Source organism: Plectropomus leopardus, chromosome 7 (genome assembly GCF_008729295.1).
Source record: "Plectropomus leopardus isolate mb chromosome 7, YSFRI_Pleo_2.0, whole genome shotgun sequence".
NCBI classification, from domain to species: domain Eukaryota; kingdom Metazoa; phylum Chordata; class Actinopteri; order Perciformes; family Serranidae; genus Plectropomus; species Plectropomus leopardus.
Window position 1 is genome coordinate 370,614 of NC_056469.1, and position 24,895 is coordinate 395,508.

The 24,895-nt window shown below is 39.9% G+C and overlaps 1 protein-coding gene across 2 annotated transcripts; it reads right to left on the reverse strand.

Moving 5' to 3' along the window:
- Positions 1 to 7,855: 7,855 nt before the first annotated feature.
- pomgnt2 (protein O-linked mannose N-acetylglucosaminyltransferase 2 (beta 1,4-)) lies at positions 7,856 to 24,618 on the reverse strand. Of its 2 annotated transcripts, XM_042490590.1 has the most exons (3): positions 24,394 to 24,618; positions 12,424 to 14,116; positions 7,856 to 8,213 (listed from the first exon to the last, which is right to left on the reverse strand). In XM_042490590.1, the coding sequence occupies exons 2-3, from the start codon at positions 14,029 to 14,031 to the stop codon at positions 7,941 to 7,943; spliced, it is 1,881 nt and encodes a 626-aa protein (XP_042346524.1). In that variant the 5' UTR covers positions 14,032 to 14,116; positions 24,394 to 24,618; the 3' UTR covers positions 7,856 to 7,940. The 2 variants fall into 2 exon arrangements, with proteins under 2 accessions (XP_042346524.1, XP_042346525.1); XM_042490591.1 differs by lacking the exon at positions 7,856 to 8,213 and having other exon boundaries at positions 8,469 to 14,116; positions 24,394 to 24,616.
- Between the last annotated feature and the right edge of the window lie 277 nt (positions 24,619 to 24,895).

Consider the following 24,895-nt stretch of genomic DNA (forward strand, 5'->3'; position numbering starts at 1 on the left):
TTTTTTGTGATGGCGCCATACTGCCATCTAGTGGCCTTAGTTATTTGTAATTTCATTCACTGTATAATGTTAAACAGTAATCCTATATCTAAGTAATTACCAAGGTCTTTATAGTCCATTGGATAACTTTATATTGTGTGTGATTAATCGAACCAAGGATCTTCAAAGTTGTATGTTACATTCAGAATTGCCTTAAGGTCTCCTAGCATGTGTTTGAAATGACTATAATTGGACCATAGTGGTGATGAGATACATGACTTTATATGTAACAGGTCAAACTGAGTAATTAATCACAAAGTAGCTACAAGAAATAAATGTCTCCTAAATCACGTTAGGTCCTCTAAAACTAAACTCCAGATGTGCGGTTGCTCGGCGCAAAGGTTCGCTACCCCGCCAAAATTCATAGATTAAAAATTAGTGAACCCTTGGCTCAGTGCTCCTTTCTACTTTCCCTTTCTCCGTGGCACTTCTCGAGTATCCTTGCTCGCACTCTTTTTCCTTTCTTCAATTTTACAAGAGCAACTGCTCATGAGACTTTAACTTTTTCAAAGCCATTTTTTTTTTATTTCTTTGACACTTTTCTTTATACCAGTTTTGGGTCAGCAACGACATTCTTGTATTTTTTTTAAGTAAACTCAAGATAATAATTTAAAAGTGATTTCGTCAGACCAAACGGGACTACTTTTAGCCTAATTATTTCTGCAAATTTTTATTGAAAAGGACACTCCGATCCGCTCCGACCTGGACATCCCCGGAGAAGTCTATTCAAGTCGGCAAAAGTAGCCAAAATAACGTCTTCTAGTGATCAGAGTCGATGTCGAATGGCGAAGCATTAATGCCGATTTTCTAAATTCTAATTTACTACCTAGCGCGCATCCATGCTCTATACGGTCACATATTTCTACCCACTATTGTCCATAATTAATAATTTACATCACCTGAACATACGTTACTTTGGTTCCCTTTCGTCTGTTTTTTTCTATAAATTTCATTTATATGCCATATTCCTTCCTCTATTTACTCATCATTTTATTAGCCTAAATAAATGTATCCATTTATCACCAAGTCATTGTCTGTGGACATTATTTCATGAGAGAAACAAGATCCATGTATACAAGATAAACGGTACAGATTGTGAGATTGATTAAAGTGATAACATGTTTTGAAAGGGTTATAATTTAAAATTTATTTTTCTCTTAAAAAGAGAATGGTGCCCCTTTCACATTAACGAGTGTAAAAACCCAAATTCTAACGTAGTTATTAATTAACGCTACAATCTATGTTCCAATCCTCACCTATGGTCATGAGTTCTGGGTAGTGACTGAAAGAATGAGATCACAGATACAAGCGCGGCCGAATTGAGTTTCCTCCGAAGGTTGTCTGGGCTCAGCCTTACAGATAGGGTGAGGAGCTCAGACATTCAGGAGGAGCTCGGAGTAGAGCTGCTGCTCCTTCATGTCGAAAGCAGCCAGTTGAGGTGGTCCCAGCATATGATCAGAATGCTTCTTTGGTGCCACCTACTGGAGGTGTTCCGAGCATGTCCAACTGGTAGGAGGCCCTGTGGCAGACCAAGAATACGCTCGATGGATTACATATCTCGTCTGGCCTTGGAGCCCCCCAGGAGGAGCTGGACAGTGTTGCTGGGGAGAGGGATGTCTGGAGTGCTCTGCTCAGCCTGTTGCCCCTGCATGAGGCTTCTGATAAGCGGACAACAATGGATGGATGGATAAATATAATAATAAGAAAGTGCTGTTTTTGCTGTGCATATTAGAGATAGAGTACTGGCAAAGTAAGGACAAATTGTGGATATCACCAACACAAATAAGAGAAAACTTATTAACTGTATTTTGTTCCTTTCATGAGGCCCATTGCCACATGCCAGCCTGCAGAGCAGCCAGCAGTCTGCAGGTTTGGAACATTATGAAAATCTAACAGCAGAATAACATTGCCTGCTTATGATTGTTTTGAGAAGCTTGTATGGACATTTTGAAGAGGTTCTGTGATTCCAAGCTGACAGGCCTGGCAGCCTGCTTCCTATTGCTGTGGCAGGTTTGAATCCGACCTCAGCCCTTTGCTACATGTCTCCTCATCTCTCTCTACCCCTTTCACACTCACACTGATTACAAACTTGTTTACATGTCCTTAGTTCCTGCTATACTTAAATGGAAAGAGATCACAGGGCTGACTGGTATGAATAATGAAAATAAGCCCTGTCTCTTTCTGTGAAAAGCAGGCGACTGAGTGACATGGAATTGCCCCGGCTTGTCTGGTTGGTCTGGCTATTGTTACTTGATGAGCTGCCATCCAGGCCGTACAGCCGTTGCTCCTCTCCCCTGCACTGATCCTGTGTGTTGAGCATGGCACTCTGTTTTCTTTAACATCCTAAACATTGTTCAAACAGCAGGCAATTCTTTCAAATCTGCCTTTACTTCTGTGGAAAAGTCCAATCACTGTGTTCAGCAAAATCATTCATTTGTTTCCTTGGTAGATTCAGTTAGGTGAAGAATATTGTAAAAGTAAGGCTGTATTCAGTAAGGTGTCCCCTGAGGAGATTCGAAACAATCTTTACATGTTAAACCAACAAGTAGCACTTGGCAGATTCCTATTTTCATTATTATCCTATTTATATATTATTTATATATTATATTATAGGTCGATAATACCAATACACACACACACACACACACACACACACACACACAAACATATATATAGGTCAAACAATCAAATTAAGCCATCAACACATACATACTGTCAGTCATCATCAGATGCCCTGCTGGTATAATAATCTGGCAAGATAAGAACACTCCTCACAATGCATGTTGGGTTTCACCACAAGTCCAGTATCCTGAGACTGTACACTAAGCAAAAAATCTGGGAGTACATCAGAAAGATGGCTTGAATTGATGACTTGCTAAGTGAATGTCTCAGGCAGCAGAAGCCCGATGATGATGATGATGGTGAGGAGGAGAAGCTGTCATGGATGGACAAGCCCCTGCACGGCTTGTACTACAGACAGATAACTGATACACAGAAATCCTACCAATGGCTGGAAAAGGCTGGTCTGAAGGACAGCACAGAGGCTCTGATCATGGCAGCAAAAGAGCAGGCACTCAGCACAAGTGCAACAGAGGCCGATGTCTATAACACCACGCAGGACTCCAGGTGCAGGCTGTGCAAAGAGGCCCCTAAGACAGTCCAGCACATAACAGCAGGGTGCAAGATGCAGGCATGCCCAGCGTACATGGAGCACCATAACCAAGTGGCTGGCATCATGTACAGGAACATCTGTGCTGAGTTTGAGCTAGAAGTCCAAAGCTCCAAATGAGAGACACCTCCAAAGGTGGTCGAGAGTGACAAGGCTAAGATCCTGTGGGACTTATAGATCCAGACTGAAAAAATTGTTGATGGCTAACCAACTAGACATCGTAGTGTTCAATAAACAGCAGGAGATGGTGGCAGTGATAGATGCAGCAATCCCAAGGTATTGGAGCATCAGGAAGAAGGAACATGAGAAGAAATACCAAGGCTGAAAGAGGAGCTAGAGAAGGTGTGGAAGGTGAAGGCAGTGGTGGTATCAGTGGTGATGGGAGCAGTCAGGGCTGTAACCCCCAAACAAGGACAGTGGTTCCAGTAGATTCCCGAAACAACATCTAAAATGTCAGTCCAGAAGAGTGGAGTCTTGGCTACAGCTAAGATACTGCACAGGACCCAAGCTCCTTAGCCTCTAATAGAGGACCTAAGCTTGAAGGAAGAAACTGTCCAAAGGGGACAGGGTGGGAGGGGATTAATATATATATATATATATATATATATATATATACATACATATATATATATATTAGGGGTGTAACAATACACATTTTCATATTGAACTGTTCAGTACAAGACTTTTTGTTCGATATACATTATGAACTGAACTGTACATTGAACTCTCTTATTACGATTGGAAAATGAAATATACAGTTCAATATGGGGCACCGATTGTAAAGTTGTGCACTCTAAAAGAAACAGCAACATTTCTCCACATTTAGCTCTGAAACACGATAAAAAGACAATTGAAAAGACAAAGTGAATTTTTCAATGTCACTTTTTAAACACATTTGGAGCAAATTTGTTAACTTAAATGTTAGATGTTAGATTTAACATATAACATTTACATTTAATATTTAACATTTAGATTAAAACATAATATTTATATTTAATATGTAACATTTAGATATATAACATTGAGCATTTAGATTTAATTTCAAACATTTTTATTTAACAGTGACATTATCTTGAACATATTTTTTCATGAAAGAATAAATCTGACAAAGTAAGCAAATAATGCTCTAAATGTGATTAAAACGTGACTGAAAAATTCACACCTCTTTTTAATTATGCTTTAGAGCTAAATGTTGCTGTTTCTTTCAGAGTGCACGACTTTACAATCGACGCCCCATACCTGAAACTGTGTTTGATGTTCTCAGCTGGCAGCGTGAAGGCAGCACACAGGACAGAACTGGCAACAGGCTGTGCTGTTTATTATTTTATATTTGTATATGGGTTGCATAAACATATTTTTATTCTTTTTATTCTTAAGCAAATGATGATTTGCCCACATTGATCAGCTTTCAAAAGAACAAAAGAGTGATGCTTCGCTGCCATGAGAGTTAGCCCAAACTTGATAACATCAAGTCCAACCGGCAACACACTGCCACCATGTCTAGTCATTCCTGAAAGGTTTCATTTTTTTGATGAAGGCAACAGCATCTCTTGATTCTCTGCCAGAACTTCCTGCTTATTTTACATATCTAATCTATTTATTGGCACGCTGTTACCATGTTGCAACTAATTGGCACACACAACTTGCTCCCTGGGTATCTGTGTCCATTTTTCCCTCACCAATCCCCATAGAGGAAACAAGAGGAACTAAAACTGCAAGCAGTGATGACTGTAACCTTGCACCTGTGCACATGTCTGGTGTACTGGCAGGACACCAGCTGACACTGCAATGACCAATTTCGCATTCTGTATCTCTTCCTTGACCCATTATGTGGCACTGGAGCACTAATTGTATGTCATGTTGCTGTATATCAGTTGTATACTGCACCATGTAAGTTTTATGTAAATTAAATGATAATTGTTTGACAAGGCTTACTTTATGTTGCCAGTAGGTGGCCCAGAGACTATGAAAGCTAATTTACATGTTGATGTCTTCAGGCCCAGCGTGTTATCAAACATGAAATCTGAGACCAATTGGCCGGTGTACACTAACGGGATAACTTCCTATTTCATAAGGAATAATAAGTTGCCATGGCTGCTGCATTTAAATGAAAACTCTAAATCATCACTAGAAGTCATCATTAATGTCTTAACTAGGCTTGTCGGACATTATTTGAGATTGATCTGGTCAACAACATGAGGGGTGGCCTGCATAAAAGTATGAAATGCAACTCCCCTAAAGATTTGACCATCTCTAGGGGAGTTACAATCCACTTCCTGTTTCTTGGTGAAGCATGGGAATTTGATGCCTTGCCACTGCCACACCAGGTGATCAAAACTCAAGTATAACGTAATATCAAAGGCCTTTACATTATACAGGCAAAAATTGAAGTCAATCATATGAAATCTCTAGCAGTTCATTAAACTGTAATCAGTGTAAATGGCCAAAAAAACACAAAATGATACTTAAATTTTAAAATGACTGACCTCCTGATGGGTTTGGGGTATGGCTCCAAGTAATACTTTGTTGGCCAAAACACAGCCAAAGGTGACAAAAACACTCACTCGCTGATCATCTTCCCTCTCAACCTGCTGGTTGTTTTTTCTAGTTTACCTTTGCATCCTGAAGAAGGTCTCCAGTGAGTTTCCAACTGGCCCCTATTAGTTCAACAACCGGCAATAGCCAGTGTTTTCGCACTACATTCAAACTTGAAAGAAACAAAATAAAACTCACTACAATTGTCATGGTTGGTTAGTCCACTTTCCCAAAAATGATCAACTCTGGTTTGGTCAACATAAAACCCCTAATTCACCAAGTAAGATGTGAAATGCTCTATATGCTGTATTTCTCTGCTTTCACTCAGCTGATGGTGGGCATTGGCTCTCATGCCTAGGACAGCCTCACTGCTGCTCGCATGCTTGTGGTGTTCACACTGACAGCATGTTTGCTGTGATGTTGCTGCAGAGCTTCCTGCTGTTATAACTACTGTGCTTCCACAATTAAAAGCAAGTATTCCACCCATTTACAAAACTGTGCACCCACTGCATTCTCAACAACACAGTCCTGACAAACAAGGTAGGAGAGCACACACATCCAAAGGACTTCTACAGGTGCAGCATCAAAAGTCAAACAAAGGTAAGAATCAAACAAAAGATCTGCACACTGCACTCAAAGCACCCAATTTTAATTCTGCATCGTTTCAATCAGAGATCTTCATCAGGCATTATAAAATCATCATCACAGAGCAAACAATATAAAGGCACAGGCACATTCATTTCTCAGGTGATTGTGATCTGCTTGATTGAGAGACATTCAACTCTGAGACTGAGACAATCTGATTGGGCCAATCAGAGCAGAGCTAACAGGCACTCCCTGACATTGAGTGATAGGACATGTCAACATAAGAAGACACCAATATTATGCAACAATACACTCAATACAACACATCCAGAGTTCAAAAATACAATATACTCAATATGAATCATCAAAGGTTCAGAGATACAATATGCTAAATACAACATGTCAAAAATACAAAAGCACTCAGTGCGACACATCAAAAGTAACAAGTATATATCACAAATCATCCAAAAACAGTTATCAGAAAAAACTTACAATCAAGAAAAATTCATAGAAAAAATAGAAAAATTTGTGGAAGGTAATAAATTCTAATAAATAGTTGGGGAGTACCAGCAAATTCAGTGAGGCACTGAGTCAGATATTGTGTTGGAACCTAAAACAGGAGAACAACACAAACACAACATAAACTCATTGGAAGGACAGACAATTTCATGAGAATAGTTGTAAAAGTGAAAACAAGAAAACAAATCCATTAGTTATACTTTGGGGGGGGGGGGTATCTGGTGAAAAAAATATAGCCAATTACAAAAAAGGTTTAAGAGAGTACAATTTATTACTTTCCTATTTTTCACAATTTTTCAAATCATTTTTTTCTATTGTGTTTTCTGAATTTTCTATATTGTTATTTTTTTCTGATTAGTGTTTTTGGATGATTTGTGATATGTACTTGTTCTTTAATGTGTTGTACTTGTTATATTTAGCATATTGTATCTTTGAACCTTTGATTATTTGTATTGAGTGTATTGTATTTTTGAACTTTTTATGTATTGAATTGAATATATTTTCGCATAATATTGGTCTCTTTCAATGTAAACATGTTCTATTCCCCAGTGTCAGTGAGTACCTGTTTACAACACAGTCTTGCAAATGTTTTACAGTAAAAAGCCTTGTGTCAATAACTGCTTGGATTCTGTCAACAGAAACTCTGTCAGAGGGCTTTTCTTTTGAAACAGACAGACAGATTTTTGTTTTGGGACAGAAATGGCTCTTTTGATAGTAAAGGTTGCTGACCCCTGACATAGGTCAACAAAACTATCAAAACACCACTTTACCATCTATTTTTGCTAGAGCTGCACATGTCACATGGAAAAAGTAGGCGAGACTCCAAGAGCCATATGACAAGACCGAACTTGGAGCTAAACCCAAATGTACGACACACGAGATCAAAGTATCAAAAAATAAGTTTATTAAAAGGCAACGAAAAAGTCTTTCACAGAGGAAGGCAAAATCAAAATCACTCTAAAGAGGCAGGAAAAAGTAACAACAAAAAAATCACTCAGATGAGGCAGCAAAAAAATCACAACAAAAAAAAAAAATCACTCAGACGAGGAGGCAAAAGTTACAACAAAAAATCACTCTGACGAGGAATTAACTACTAGCAAAGAGAACAAAAGACCAACAGAGTAAGAAACAAAACAAGGTACTTGACCTGAGCAATAAGCAGGAGCAAGCAACAAACAAAATGTGACTTGACATAGAGTTTGAGCATGGAAATGACGCTGGTTCTCTGACTGACAAGACAAACTGGCACAGGACAAAGGGAGACGCTGACTATATATTCACAAGGTAAGGGGGAACAGGTGGAGACAATCGGGGCGGGCTGACAATCACACTGGCGGGAAACATACAAAGGGAGGAAGTAAGTGACCTGAAACGAGAGGAGAGTTAGAATTTCAAAATAAAACAGGAAATCATGAGACAACATAGACACAAAAAAAGGCAAATCAACATAATTTCCTAGACATGACACCATATTAACAAACATTCTGTGAATACTCTAGGAGAACTCCTAAATTAGTCTAAACAAAATCTTGCAAGGAGTCCCCAAAAAATCACAGATCAACTGAGTATGAGAGAGACAGAAACTTTTACTTTAGTAAGAAGAAGAAGTGGTTAACCCTGTTGCTAGGTATGATGCATTCTTTCAATAGATGTGATTGGTTGTCACAGACACTCCCTTCTCCATGACACCCCATGGAAATGAGATGCACTCACATCTCCCACCAAACACAAAAACACTATCACAAGAAATAAAAGTGATCACAACACTAAAACATATTTGCAGCTGAAAAAATGCAACAGGGATGACTTACAGCCATCGCAAGCAATACTTTGTTGCAGTACTTATGTATGTTTGGGGGGTATCCTATATTTGAGTTTTTATATTTATGTCAACTTTGACTTTTACTCCACTACATTTACCCTAAACATTTTCATAACTTTACCACTGCAAAATAAAATTAAAAGTTCCAGTGAATCGCTGGCCAGTTCTTGCAAGTTAAATCATAGGTCAATCACTAAAGGGGAAGTGCAAAAAAGTGCTCTCAAAGCTGCAGTTAAGTTTTGATTTCCAATCAGGCCAAGCTATCTGTCAGATTAGGTGCTTCATGTTCACCACTACATTCCACTCAGCAATGAGATCCACTTCATGATAGGAGCAGAAAGTGGCATCCCACAGCAGAAAGGGCAAGTAATGATTCCAGAGGAAAAAGATTTGTGAGAGGCATTGTGAAGAGGACCTGTTTTTCCTATAAGTGTAAAATATGCTCAGTTTTTAAGGTGATGTACATGTAAAGCTTTAAACCAAAGTACAGCGCTTCCAGTCTCCAGTCTCATTTTGTGACACAGGTCATTACATTTTACTTTTATTTCTTCATGAAGAACTGAAGCCTCAAGCAAGTCCAGTTGCCTACCATATTGCACATAGCATTTTCAAATGTTATTACAGACAGAAACTACTGAAACAAAACAGATATTGTAATAAATAAGCTTCTTTATTCAATCACTGTTACTAAAAACAAAAACCCACCTCCAATTATTTGCTAATGTAGAAAACAGAAATGTGCACTCTGTCATTTCACTTAGCACATACAGTATGAAGTCTCCTCTGAGACAGGACAGGGGCACATACAAATTTAGCAATACAACACAAGCATACATATCGAAACCATCACATCCTGCACAAAAAAGTGATATATGGTTAATTCTGAAATCCTGGGGCTGTATTCATAGAGCTTCCTACACAAAGTGTTGCTCTTAGTGACAAAATTCTAAGGAAAGTCTTTGAATTATGACTTTTTCAAAGAATGTCACATTATAGTTAAAACCAGATCCTGGTAAATATATAAGTTTTACACAGAGTATCTTAGCCCTTACAAGAGCTCCTAAGGTGAAAAAATGTTAGGAGTAGGGAGGAGGACTTTTAAGAGGCTTTAGAGTTTCTAAAGCTGAGGAGAACATGACGGGTTACAGTGAGTTAATGAAATTCTGCAGATAAAATGATGCAGGGACAATGTCTGTGCACGATCTCATTAGAGATTTGCTAACTTGTCCCATTCAATGCAACAACGATATAACACCGAACATAACGTTATCACACTAAGAAATTCGGCAACTGGGAAAATGTTACAGTGCAGAGTGATGTGATCAAAAAAACAGATCTTTCACAGTCTCATATTATGTTTTAGTTCAATCAGTTTCCACTGGGTGTCCACACTTTGTAGGCTCACAAAATAGCACACCTGTGACAACCAATCACATCTGTTAAAACAATGCATCACTCCCAGCAACAGGGTCAACCACACCTCCTCACTGTCCTTTCCTTGCTCAGAGTTGCTATGAGAATTTTCCTAAATCACTTCTAAGCTGGGACTCCTTGCTAGAATTTTTTAGGCAGAGTCAGGAGCTCTCTGAGAGTACTCTCAGAATGTTTGTGAACACAGCCCCAGACCTCAAGTAAAGGAAATGAACCTCATAGTGTCCTGCAGTCAAACATGACAAAGAGGGCAATGCCATGTTTAGAAGATACTGTGTTGGGTCAAAAAAGTACAATGTTGTCATAACAATGGCACAATAATACACAATATGTTGTTGGCAGTGCTTTCTTAAAACTGTGCCTTTCCATAAGCCATCTCTTGCTACAGCTCCACTGCCACATACTATGACCTCCAATTCCAGTGTTTAAAGGCCCTGACACACCAAGCTGATGGTCAGCCATTAGTGAGCATCCGTAGCCCTCGTCCATGTGGTGTGCCCTGCACCGTTGACCCTCGTTGATGCTAGCTGGCTTTTATTCAGTCAATTGAGTGAGATTGAAACAAACTTGTTCAATAAGGTCAGGTTTTCTTGCCATTAAGCTCTTTAGCAAATGTGTGTGTTGTTCCCTAATGGTTTGTGTTATTGGTAAATATGCTTTGTTCTAACAACATTGAATTGTGTTGTTGATGTGCTAACTGGCTAAGTAGTCTCAAGCATTTTTCCTGTTTCCCTTTTTGAATGACAATTACAGACTACCACTGTCTGCTGGTATGTAGGGGTATCTGCTTTTATGCGGAACGTAACTGCTGGTTGGCTGTCAGTTTGGTATGTTCATGTGCAACGTATTGGCCAAGACCGGTGACGTGAGGCAATGCAGAAGGGGGCTTTCGTCGTCACTAGTTCTCTGATGTCAGATTTGTGTGTCTGGGCCTTAACAAATCAACATCTTTGCAGTCTAGCTACCAATAAGCAGGACTTTATTTAAAAAAAATGTGATGAAAAACAACTTTAAGAGCCAGCTTTAGATTTCTGTTGTTTTAAACTAAAATTCAACATTTTAGTTTGAATTTTGAGGAAAGATACAAGACACATATCTGGGAATGTAATTACTATTAACCTAGGTTTAGACAAGGCAGTAACATTCCTTGTTATCTTAATGAAAATGCTGTAAAATCCAGCTGTCCAACAGCACACTGCTATAATTATCACAGTTGTATTTAGTGCCAATTAGATAATTTTTATTTATTTATGCAGTAAAACGCATGCAAATTATTTGTGGCTGGGCACTGCTGAAACACAAAACGTGTTTGTACATTTATAACATGTAGGAGAACAATTTAAGAGATAATGCTATTAAATAATATCACAAAAGGCTCCATAAAATGAAATTATACATATCTTTACGTTCAGAGTCAAAAACAATTACTGTGGCATTTCCGAAAACTCTTACTTACTTCACACTAGTCTGTCACAACATCTCTGAATAACATTTTAAAATGGTTTTATTAATCAAGAACATTCTTAAACATGTGAAAGTAGTATGGCATGAATGACAGAAAATGCTGCTCTGATTTTGGCTAGGTTCTGCAGATTATGGTGTATGTAATTATACAGGTGGAGGGTAAACTAAGCCACACAGGTATCACACACAGCAGACATCGGACAAGTCAGAAAACATTAAAAATCTTGCTATTCTAAAATCTTTCTTGCTCTCAACAGAAAAGCTATATTGCATACTGTAAAAAGTACAGAACCAGTGTTTTGACTTATACTAAGAAAACATGTTATATATTATTTGCACATAAATAGATCTGTTTCTGATCTGATCTGAATTCTATGCTTTCCTTTCATTAACGGCTGTTGCCATTGAGCTCTGAACCTATGGTTCAAGTCTTTTACAGTTCTTCCTGAATCTCTAAGTTGCCTGTGCTGGCTAAAAAGAAACCTGCTGTGCAAGAGTTCAGCTGCCTGTTCTAGGATTGTAGGGATATGCCATATCACATTTGCCAATCCCCAATGAACAAACTGTAATTGAACAGTCCATTGTCCCAATTTGATTGTCTGGAACAAGCATGACTCAACCTCTGTGTAAAACTGCACAACTAAATAACCCATGAGGTTTTGTTCTAGGTCTTGCACATTAAAACATCTGCAAAGGGGCCCAAGAGGTTCTTGTTGAAAATACACCTGACCCACACCAGGTAAGTGGTGAAGGGCTTAATGTTCTCTGAAAACGTGTAGTTCTGCTGGGGAAGGATATAAGGCATGTAGGTGTTCTCTCCCTGCTCTTGGATCCACACCTCATACTTCACCTCTCTCACCTTCAGGTATTTTAGATTCCACGGGATCTGCCAAGAGACAGTGAGTTTAGCCTCATTAGTGGTTTGTACTGAGGTCTGACACTGGGGTTCTCTGACCCGGCCTGGGTGGACTGTGCTTGCCGGCTTTAACTTTTTCATGCTGGGCTTTGTACTCATGCCCTCTTTGAGGACTTCCAAAAAGGAAGGGATGTCCACCAAAGTGTCCTGGTAGATCCGGAAGAGCCACTCTGGGTTGCGGCAGCACAAGTGCCTGGGGACATCTTTGCTCACTAGAATTCGCTCTTGCTCCTCCTTCTCCAGATGAGCAATGCCCCCTTGTTCCCAGGGTCTGTCTGGGTGGGTAATTGTGTTCTCCTCCTTAGTGTTCCTCCAGGAGACATAGTGGAGGTCCATGCCTGGAAGGGTGGCAAGGGTTTTATATGGGGTGTACTGCTCTGGGTTCACAGCAAAGGGGAACAGCTCTACCACAACAGCTCCTATGGGGAGGAAGAGTGAGGTGATAAGCTGAGCTCCATGCATACTGACTAACATGGAAGCACGGCTGATCACCTGGACAATACTGGGGAAAGACTGTTCCTCTAAAGATACTGTGACCACTCTCATCTGGAACTCCTGCGCCAACACCATGATTAACTCTGCTTCATTCAGTATAAGTCTTGTTGTTGAACGACTAAACACAACTATGTATTCATCCCTTTTCTCTTTTTCATCTTCAGCACTCCCTCTATTCCTCTCCACCTCCTCCCCCCTTGTGATGTTCATTTTCTCCATCAGAGCCCTGGCAAACTGCCGGATCTCATTTCCTGAGACCAACATGTTGGCTTTGGGCCCTTGTGGTTGAACAAAACCATACTGGTACCAGGTGGTCATCTTGGACAAGCCAACGTAAGATTTTGTAAAACACATGAGCTTGCCAAAGTTCCTAAGCTGATCTTTGAGCAGTGGCTGCTTGCTGCTGAGAAGTCTGTACAGGTCAAAGTGTGGGCCTTCACCCCAGCCCTCCATAAAAACCAAGCGTGCCTCATCATCCAAGTCTGAATACTGTTTCATAGTGTAGAAGGCTGGGATCAGGTCATCATGGAATACATGCATTAAGTTGTCTGGATTAAACCGGTTTAGGATCAGTGTCACATCTGGTACGAACACAGGCTTAGGCATAAACTTTAAAGCAGCAGCAGGGAGCTCTAAAAAGTTGAAGTACTGAGTATTGTGATCTTCTACTGAGGACAAGTCCAGCAGGGCAGGTTGGAAGCGCCTCGACCCAAGGTTTGGCAACATGACAGAAGAATTGGAATGGAAGAACACAAACTCCTCCGCCTCTGAGCAGTAGCAGAGGTAGTCAAAACGGCAGATGCGGTCAGTGTGCATCTTGCCAGTGCAGACCATGCGGGTGCCATGTTCCTGAAGAGCCTGAAGGGCAACATGGTAGTCGATGCGGGCCTGCGAGAGGTCCTGGGACTGCCTTGTCATATGAAGCTCTTCCTCCAGCAGGGCAGCGTGCTCACTAAGCTTGGAATACTTCCAAAGCAGAGCTGCCACCACAGAGACCAGTAGTCCATTAAGAAGCGCTCCCACGCTCATCCTGCAGCCTGCCACTGAAGCCCGCATCACTGCTGCTGCAGACCCAAATCCCGACTCCAAATGGCCTCCAACCTCAGAGGGAAGTAAAAAGACATCCGCCACCACACCACGACTAAGGAAAGAGAGAAGAGGAGGACAATAGGACAGGGTAGGTAAGGGGAAAAAAAGAGAAAAGAAGAGAGGACATAATGTTAAAAACAAACTTTATGAAAATAACCTAAAACCAGGGCACACAAAAGAGCAGTGACGTAATTACCAAATCAATAGTCAAGCCTGTAATACTGCAGCGCTCTTTAAGTAATAGATACCATGCAGTGATTCATGACAGCAGGTTTTAGCGCTCACCTTTGGCAATAGTGGTTGTTTACCTTGGTTTACAAATGAGACATTTTCCTAACCATAAATACCCCATTACCCTCCCTGGATATGTCAAGACAAATTACACTGCAAGGAGGCACAGAGAAAAGAACACGAGTATTTCTCCCAACTCTTCTTATCTGAAAACTGAGAGACAAGTGAGTCATTGAGACACTCTAAATCAAACCAACAGCCAAAAGCCAGCAGCTGCCTGCAAACACGAGACAACTCGCATGCTAAACACCCATCTGAGGGCTAGCTTACAACAAAGGTTTCATATTAATTAATGATTTTGATTTGCTTTTCTATTCCTCACTTTTCCAAATGCATGAGGTGCATGCAAATAACAACATGCACCAACACACAGCTGAGAGGAGGGAAAGAGGTTATCTGTGCTTCAGGATGACAGCTAATATGGAATTCAGAGAGCGACTCTTTTCTTTTCTGAAACTGGCCTTCAGGCAGCGAGTGAACTAAATAAGGTCAAACTAAACCAAGACAGGAGTGAACACACACATATGCACACACACACACACACATACACGCACACGCGCACACACACACACACACACACACACACACACACACACACACACACACACACACACACATCAATTCATAAAGGCAGACATGAACAACACACAGGCTCAAGCTGAGATAAACTTGTTTTCTGTTTCTCTCTCTCTTGGGTTAGCAGTATTCCAGAACTCACTAAACTTCTATTACTGCTCTGGCTTTTTTCTAATGCTCCACATTACCTAAATTCGTTTCATTTCATTCTATTCCGTTTCTGTCTTACACGATTTGCACTTTTTCTTTTTGTGTTCCATAGTTGTGATCTTTCTCTTTCTAACTCCTCTGTAAGGGAAGTCGCTATTGGCTCTCTCAAAAGTCGCTAGATGACATCATCAACTAACATGCATAATATGAAATTCTGAGAGAGGCAAAAGTAATAGAAAATGCTGACAAGGTAGTGTACAAACTAACTATCTGTGTATTTACAAGCTTATTTTTGTTGCCATATAACTATAATGTTATTTTGGGTTTTTTTGTTTGTTTGTTTGTTTGTTTGTTTGTTTGTTTGTTTATTTTTGTTTGTTTGTTTTTGTGACCTAATGAATGCAGAGCAAAACAAAACGTGATCTTGTAGCTCATATTTGTCCAGAGGAGGAGAGGGACAAGTAACTGACTGAGTGTGTGAGTGAGACTGACTGAGACAGAGAGAACTGTGTGAGGGATTTTGGGGTGTGAAACTAAGAAAGAGTGAATATTTAAACAAAAACGTAATGTCTCTGCTGTAACCATACAAAATCATAAGCTGCACACCTGTGATTCATTTGCAGGGCTGGCAGCTCTCAGAGTCCGCTGCAGGTTGGGACTGCGAGGCTGCTGGTCGGACTGGCTGCATGAGTGCTGTGAGAGTGATGAGCATGGATCTATTATAAATATTATAAATCTGGTTACAACTGTGGGGGCGGCGCTTCATTCATTACTATGAGAGCTGCTCAGTGGTGCACGAAACAGAGAAAACTCTTTCATTGGGTTTAGAAAAGTGTAAAGTACCCGGATCTACTGGCCCATAGAGCATGCATAGAAGGGATTAACGACAGCCGAACGCGGCCGAGTGCGGCCGAGTGTACCCGAGCATTGATTCCAACCCACTGGCTCACTCACACAAGTTACCCAAGTTGAGTGCTCGAAGCAAACAAAACACACACACAAATATACATACAACCTATTAGGGAATCATATCGTAATCATGACCAGAGAAATTAAATTAACAGAATCAAAATGTGTTGTGCCCACAAAAATATAATAATAGGTGGTGCCTTGTAATATTGCCCCGTGTATTATTACACAGCTCAACTTTAAGTAAATACTACATTCAGTACCATTTGGTAACTGTCACTAGTGCTCCGCGCTGCTCACTGATAACCAGTAGTTTGAATACTGACAGCAGACTCTGATACAGACACGGTAAGACGTCCATATTACAGGCTTTACAGCCAACAACGTATGGATGTGTTGTAAAATGGTAAAAATGATGAATTATGATTCAAAAATATCAATTACTACAGCTGGCGCAAAGCCTGTGCTGTGCCAGGGACTCCAAGAGTTACATGCGCGTTCACGCGATAGAGTCCCACGGGTCCTACGCGCGTTCATTTTATGTCTGGAGAAATACCGAATTCCAAATCTTTATTCAGAAAATGGCACATTTTATGTCTCTCGCTGTACTCGGCTCTCATTAGCTTGGTTGTAATGTGAACCGCGGAGCGGGATGTGTTAGATTCTTCTTGCAGAAGCTTTCTCAAAACAAGTAGTGAGATTTGCTTCGTCAACACAATTATTTCCCAGATCACTAGAAAAAAGTCGCTATAGATTTGTCGCTGGTCACTTTTGACAAATTAAGTCATCAAGGGGGTTTGGACAGTCACTAGATATAGAGACAAAGTCGCCAAGTTGGCAACACTGGTTGTCTCTGTTCTGCAGGAGCACAGCAAAGTCCCTGGGCTATTTTTGACATCCCAAAAAGTACAAAATGTCACGAGCAAAAGGGTCACTCTTTTTGATGAAACTCAGCAAATACACATTAGTGCATTAGTGCCAAGGTTTGTCCTTGCACAGTCTCATTTACTAAGCACCCACGATTAAAATGTAGAAACGACAGTCTTGTGTCTTTATGGATACATGATGTTTGTGTGAGGTGCATTCAATGCTGCCTAAAAGATACAGCGCATCTCTGAACTATACCAGTGGACTCTGTCTTTCACTATTTTAAATGCAATAACAAAACTGGAGATATAATGGAAATGAATGTTTGGTAATAGTATTACTATCACTGACATTGTATCTGTGTGCCAGTGTCTGTGCCCATGCTTAAGGGTTAACACACAGCACCACAGCAATTCATCTGTATACTGGACTAAGGCTGCATCTGAGGATTATTTTCCTCATCTACTATTTTCTCAATTTATCAGTAAACTGTTTGGTCAATAAAATGTGAGGCAACTGTGAAAAAAAAAAGCTTCTGAACACCAAGGTGAGCTATAGATACAAGATCTTCATTTGGTGACATTAGGAAAGAGAAGCAGATGCTGAGACACAGAATTCCTGGCATTTCAGATAAAGAAATTATTTCAATAATTATTCAAATATTGTAGAATAGGCTGTGTTATGACCCCTGGGGTCATCTTGGTCTTTTCTGTGCCTGTGGTGAGCTGCAGGTGGAGTGCCATCATTGGGTGTTCCAGGGGCCTGGCTGCTACAGGACTGGCTTCTTGGGGATTGGAGGGCTTTTTAAGATGAGAAAACCAACAGCTCCGCCTTCCCTGCTTTCTCCACTCTCAACAGAGCCAGGTAGAGAAAGTGTTTTTTCTACAATTCTGTACTTTGTGATTTGGTAATCCATCAGTGCCTTTTGGCCTTATTTTGTGTTTAATGCTGATTCTGGGTTCGTAGCTTATGTAAATACTATTTTTGGTTTATTGTAGTCATTGTATATAATCGAGCACTTAAAGTGAGTAACCGTTTTTCTTCTATTGAACATTTTCCCATTTTCAGTTAGGAATTTAGGTAAGAGACCTGTCTTTTGTTTGACTTTTGTTTTTAGGCAAGTTAGTGGAATGAGGTGTGTTTTGTGTTGTATTCTGTTGGTTTGCTCACGTCCAAGTAATAAGCTGCTCATTTTGCCTTCAATAAGCACTGTAAGCTGGTTTGTCCTTGAGAGTGGGAGAGCTGGAAAGCACCTTCATGTTGTGTCTAGGTCCCACCTACAATTATTTTCTAGCCACTGACTAATAAATGAATTTACTGAAAGCCTACACTGGGCTGGATCAAAGTCCAGCCCACTTGAATTAAAGGTACAGAGCAAACACCGAGTGGCATGTTGTTTTACACTGTGTGTACACTGTATTGAGCCTAAAGTGCAGCCATAGTGACCACTGGAGGACCTGTCAGCTCCTTAACCATGTGTCTGTGAAGATCTGCGCAGAGCTATGGAGGACTACAACTGCCCAAATCAAAAATAAATAAAAAAATAAATAAATGTGTCAATAAATAAATGAATATGCCCAAAATGCCAATATTTAATTGTTTCCCTATTCATTTTCCATTTTATTTACCAATTTATTCATTTTTATATTTATTTGCTTATTTATTTATGTATTATTTTATTTATTTAATTTCCCAGTTTATTTTACATATTTATTTATTAATTTTTAAATGTATCTATTTATTTTTTTGTGTAATTATTTATGCATTTATTTATGTATTATTTTCTCTTTTTTCCTTTTCCACCTATATTTCCATATGCATTTCAACCTCATTCAGCAAATGAGGCAAAAAGAGAAAATAAATTAATTTAAAGCTGCAAGCAGCGATGAACGGGCCCTCGCACCTCTGCGCATGCCGGAGCTACTTGCTGGACTCTGACTGATGAGATCTCTCATCTCTCTGAAAAAGGGCAATACTGCGTGCAGCAGTGAATTACTACTTCCTCCATGTAGTGATAAGGCTGGAGATGACCTAAGTCACTTTAGCAGGTGCGTGTGTGTATTGTGATCTGCCACCTACAACACTGTTGTGAGCTAACTCACAGCAACAAACATGGGAAAAAATGACGGTATATTTGTCCTATTTCCTGATAATCTAAGTCCCTAAATGTGTCTTTCATTGCTGCTTAAATATAATGCTGCTAAGAGGGTCTGGAAAATTGCTAAATACAATAAAGTCAGCTGGTTGGTAGTGTTTTCCTCCTGTACCCTGGAACCTTAGATCATCTTGTTTGTTTGTAGAAAGCTGAGGCCATTGTTTTTAAACATAACAGTATGTATTTCAATGTTGCTTACCGTTAAAACTCTCTGACTGACTGCACCATCGTCCACTATTCTGCAAGGCTCTCTGTCACAATGTCCTTGAGTGCTGAGAGTAGTATAACGATGGAGTAGGAGCGCACTCTGACTCTGTCTCTCTCTGACTCTTTTTCTCTGTGCCAGAGGTGTGAAAAAACAAGCAGACAGCCTGTGTTATTGAAGGAGGCTGTAGTTGTTCTAATCTGCTGATTTTACAGTGCAGAGAGAAAGGTCAACAATGGAGTAAGCGCTCTATCTGCTGGACAACTATAGAAGGCAACTATTTCTAAAACACTGCTGCATTATATGGTCTGTGAGCAGAGCTTACCTATCAGCGCATATGGTAAAAAATATGAGCCAAGGCTGATTTGCTCCATTTTGTCTGTATAAGGCTTATATCAGGTGATAATATAGGTACACTGAACAATCAGTTGGGCTCTAGCAGAAATGGCAAAAAATTGCCCAAAATTTTAAATGAAATGAAAATTGGTGGACTTTCTGTTGGGTTTAGGGCATGGCTCCAAGAGGCTTTTTTGTAGCTCTTGGGCATTTACACATTTTGTAGCTCTAGGTTAAACGGTTCGCGGGGGCTGCTTCATTGAAAATTAGTAGCTGGCGCTATAGAGCACATTTTGGCACATCACAGCAAAAAGAATTATATCAAATAACACATTATAGGTCTATTAATGTGTATGCAACGTTTCGTGAGTTTTTAAGCATCTTTAGCCCCTCAAACACAACTTCCTGTTTTATGGCAAAGAATGCGGCAGAACGTCAACAGCACTTGATGAAATCAAAAATCAAAAACTTTAGGGATCACTATGGTCTGGATGTGAAGTCGATCAGATGAAATCTGTAGGACAAGATGGTTTTAGAACTGAGGCTAGAATTACAAAAAATCTGAAAATTGAAATCAAAATGCCCTTCCTGTTGGGTTTAGGGCATGGCTCCAAGGCTTTTTTGTAGGTCTTGGTCTTGTACACATATTTCCCAAGTTTTATTGCTCTGAAATTTTTGTAGGGGGGTGCTGGAGAGCCATTTTGGTACATCAATTTGAAAAAATCATATCAGATATCACATTTTAGGATTTCTGATGGATCTAAAAAAATTTGATGTGTTTTCGTGCATGCCTTGCCCCTCATAAAGTGCTTTCTATTTTATGGCAAATAGTGTGTTACCATGGCAACAGCATGTGATGAAATCACAAACGTATTTTTTCACTGTATCATGAAAGTCTTTGCAGTAATATGACTGAATATGAGGTCGCTGGGGTTAACCTGCTCTAACCTGGGGAAACATCAAAGTGTAAAAAAAGTAACTTCCTCTGACCACTAAGTGGCATTATGGCTGTGATTCAAAACTCCACTGCAGATGTGTTCAGGCATGTACTCTCATCAAATGCGTGAAATTTTAACAACAATGAGAGTACCAGGAGGAAATCAACAATCTTGCACAGTGGTGCACAGACAACAACCTACTGCTCAATGTCAGCAAAACCAAGGAGCTGATTGTTGATTTTAGAAAGAAAATTTAGGAAACTTAGGAAGGCTGAATTCCATAGCAAGATCCTGGCTAACTTCTACAGAGGAGTAGTAGAAAGCATTCTGACTGGAAACATCATCAACTGGCATGATTTGTGCACAGCCCAGGACAGGAAGGCTCCACAGCAGGTGATTTAAACTGCCCAAAACATCACTGGTTCCCATCTACAGAGCATCAGTGACCTCGGTGAAGTGAGGTGTCTGCACAGAGCCCAAAGGATACTGAAAGACAGCAGCCACCCCAGCCACAGTCTGTTAACCCTGCTGACATCTAGAAAAGATACAGAAGTATCCACTGCAGAACCACCAGACTACAGAGCAGCTTCTTTCTCAGGCTATAAGACTCCTCAACTCCTCCTTTGATGCCAAAAGATGTAGCAGGGTTAAGGATCACCTTAAATTTAATTTCTTTTTTAAGAAAAATGACAATAAAGTTACCTTGTACCTTCACCACAAATGACTACTGACAAGAGATCAGCTTTAAAAGGATACCTTGGAGTTTTTGAAGTGGGGCTGTATGGGGTATTTATCCATAACCTGTGTGTTCCTTAGAGTGAATGTCAGTCAGCACACCTTCAGTAAGGAGAAGCAGGCTGGAGTCTGACATGGAAGTGCAGCATTGTACTGCTGTGAATGGCACTCAGCACCAAAACGTCTTTTAGCAACATTAAAAAAGTCCCACCTAAAAAGATCAATTTCAGTTTAAATGTAAACTTCACTGAGAGTTTTTTCACAGCTTTAACTTCATGTCAGACTGCCCGTTTTGACAGGGGAGCCCACAACGGCTTCAGTTCCCCCATCCACAGGGTTCCCACATATTTTCATAGACAAAATTTAAAAACTTTTCAATGACTTTTTAAGGACCTTTGATAATCCACAAAGAAGATTACTGTTACAATTTCATTACACGCAGCAATAACTTTCCCAGAACTTCCAATAATTTATCTAATTCCATGACTTTTCAAGGCCTGGAAATGTGATTGTGAAATTCCATGACTTTCACAGGTTTTACATGACTGTGGAAGCCCTGCATTTATGCTCTTGTCAAAGCCACCAGACTCCATAGAGAAAAACTGGGGGTATTCCAGAAAAGAAGTTCTACAAACTATGAGTCTAACCCTGAACTCTGGGTTGATTTACATCGAGATGGGAAACTCTGAGTATTCGGTTCCAGAACAGCTGATCTGAATTAGTTTAATCAACTCTGAGTATGTTCAACTTGAGTTCAGCGCGTGCATGACCTCAATAAAAAGCCATTGCCAATGGCGCCCTGATACCTCGATTCACCATGGCAACCGCTGAGAAAAAGAAACCAAGCTGCTTTACTTCATTGGAACTAGAGGTCCTCATGCTGCCTATGGCAAATATAAGCCCATATTAAGAGAGAAAACTGTTGCAGCAGCTAAGGAGAGAAAAGCGGCATGGTAGAAAATTGCTGCTCGTGTCAATACGTAAGTTTGAATGCACATGTCCATTGACTTAACATTAACCGCGCTTTATCAAAATTGTGGCATTCATCTGAAAAAGTGATGGATCGAATAAATTTTGATTTCCATTTAAGTGCACTCCCACAGGGGGAAATGCACATGGAAGCAACTGAAAATTAAAATATAAAAACATCATTCATAAAGGTATGGCATATTTTGCTAAGCCAAGATTGTAGGCCGACCTCACTTTGGTTTTACTCATATTTGATGTTAAACAAAGTAAATATTCATTCAATGGCTATTTCAACATGTAGTCATTTAAACCCCCAACAGAATGCTGTTTTATATGTCCTCTCTCCTAATATCTCACTAAGTAAATTAACATTTGATATACTGATGTAAAGCAGACACTGTGAACATAATAGTTACTTTCTTCATGGGACTAAGAATTATATGATGATTGTGTATTTGATTATGGTGCATATGTGGGGATGGTATTTTTATTTAGCTAACTGATATCTGATTACTGATTTTGTTTTATTACTTTTATTTCATGTTGGTATGTTAGCTTGTTGGATGCTTTTTAAATTGTATTTATTACTGGAGTTTTGTTTTACTTTATTATTTTTAATATATTCATTTTATATTTCCTTTTTTAAAAATAATTTTTTATTTATTTTATACCTATTGGAGTCACTGGTTTGTATACTAAAATGTGGTGATGTGTATATGAAAATTCAATGAAATACTAATTATAAAAACGGAGCACGATACACAAAATGTGCTCTTATGTAAGCGCACGTCCACGGTGTCTGAGATTGGATATGTACAGCCGCAGAATGCTATTAAGATAAATGATTGATTGTAATGAAAAACTGCCATTATAACAAATATTCATCGGGAAATGAGAGCACATCCATCGAGATCTGAAAATCCTCTCCCAACATAAGGCACTGCGTAATAATTCTTCTGCAATATCTATCGGATTGCAAAAATGCAGACAATCCATGTCTGATGGCTTCAGGTCGGAGGAGACAGGTAGAAACTCTGTGTTTCTTATAGAAAACCTGCCAGCGAGTGGGTTACGTTCACATAGTCAGTTACCATGGTGATTGACTCAGAGTTTGATTTAACTCTCTTTCTGGAACGGATAACACAGAGTTTCCCTCATCTCAGGGTTGACATAATCAGAGTTTTCACATAACCTGCTTTCTGAAATACCCCCCTGCTGCTTAAATCAGTGGGTTATTTTGTGTTATTGTGTGACTTTGGTGAATTCAAGCTAACCCTCAAAAATACCAAAGTCACACAATAACAAAATCTAACTAAGTGATGGAGGCAGCAGCACACCAGCAGCGTCTTTGTTCAAAGATGTTAAATCACTGTTTTTCTCCATGGAGTCTGCCTTTGAAAAAAACAATATAACAGCTTTATTGATGTGATGTTATTATTTTGATTTATTTTTTAACTTATTAGATAACCCAGTGTTTTATGTATTATAACGTTTTTATTTAATTATCACCAAAACCTGAGTACTTAATTTTATTCTTTTCATGTACTGCATGACTGGAATGACAACAAAGAATCCTTGACCTTTGATTTTCCTGTTGGAAATCGCTGTCTGACATTACAATGAAGCACAGAAAATACTCTCAATAAAGTGTACACTTAAATCAATATGTATTTTTTTTTAGGCGGGACTTTTTAAGGTGGCTAAAATATAAGCTATTTAGTTGCTGACCTCTCCACAGCAGTACACTGCTGAGATTCCATGTTGGACTCCAGCCTGCTTTTCCAAACTGGAGGTGTGCTGACTGACATCTACTGTTTGTGAATCAGTACTCAATACAGCCACACTTCAAAAAAACTGAACTCCCTTTAACACCTAAAGCACCAAAACACATTGCAACATAGTTTTGTGGTGTGTCAAAACGTGTAACTAAACATTAGATTATGAAATTATATATTATGTACATTCGAAATATAAATATGGACACTGTGAACAAGGGTTCTTCCTAGCTGCACTGTAATCAAATATTCTTTCATTCATACAGTCACACATTCACATAGCCTCTTCATATGCTGGAAGCTTCTTTCTCTCGAGAAAACAGCTGGACACGCTCGTTAGTGACAACACAGTGTGCAGAGACGGAGGCGCGTGACAGTCCGGCTAACACACATGTAGTGACACAAAGATCCGGTCATTCATACCTCAGTTCTCGGCAAAACGTTAGCTCCTCAGAGTGCTACACGTAATGGAACGCTCGTGGAAATGAAAATAAGAATCCCGTCAGAGGCGGACACTGACACGATGAGTAAAAACACCGGCGGCATCGGTCATTTCACTGACCGATACACTGGCGGTGCCTCTGCTGTTGTTGACAAGCTAGCCACCCGTTAGCCGTGTGTCAGAGAGGCGGGGACAGAGCGCGGAGCACGGACAGACACACGGACCACAGGCGGACAGACGGACAGACGGAGAACAGCTCCACCTACCACCCTGGGAAATCCCGCGCTCACATCTCGCGATAACTCTAAATATGACGTTGTGTGTGGCTTGTGTGGCTTGGGCTGGATCGGACTGGATGCCAAGCATTATCCCAAATCCTGAAATTGCATCCATGCTTCCCTCACTTGCGTCTATTCCTTGGGTCTAAGCTCCGCCCATCAGGGATGCATGGAGAGACGCAAGGAAACCACGAAAGAAGAGAGG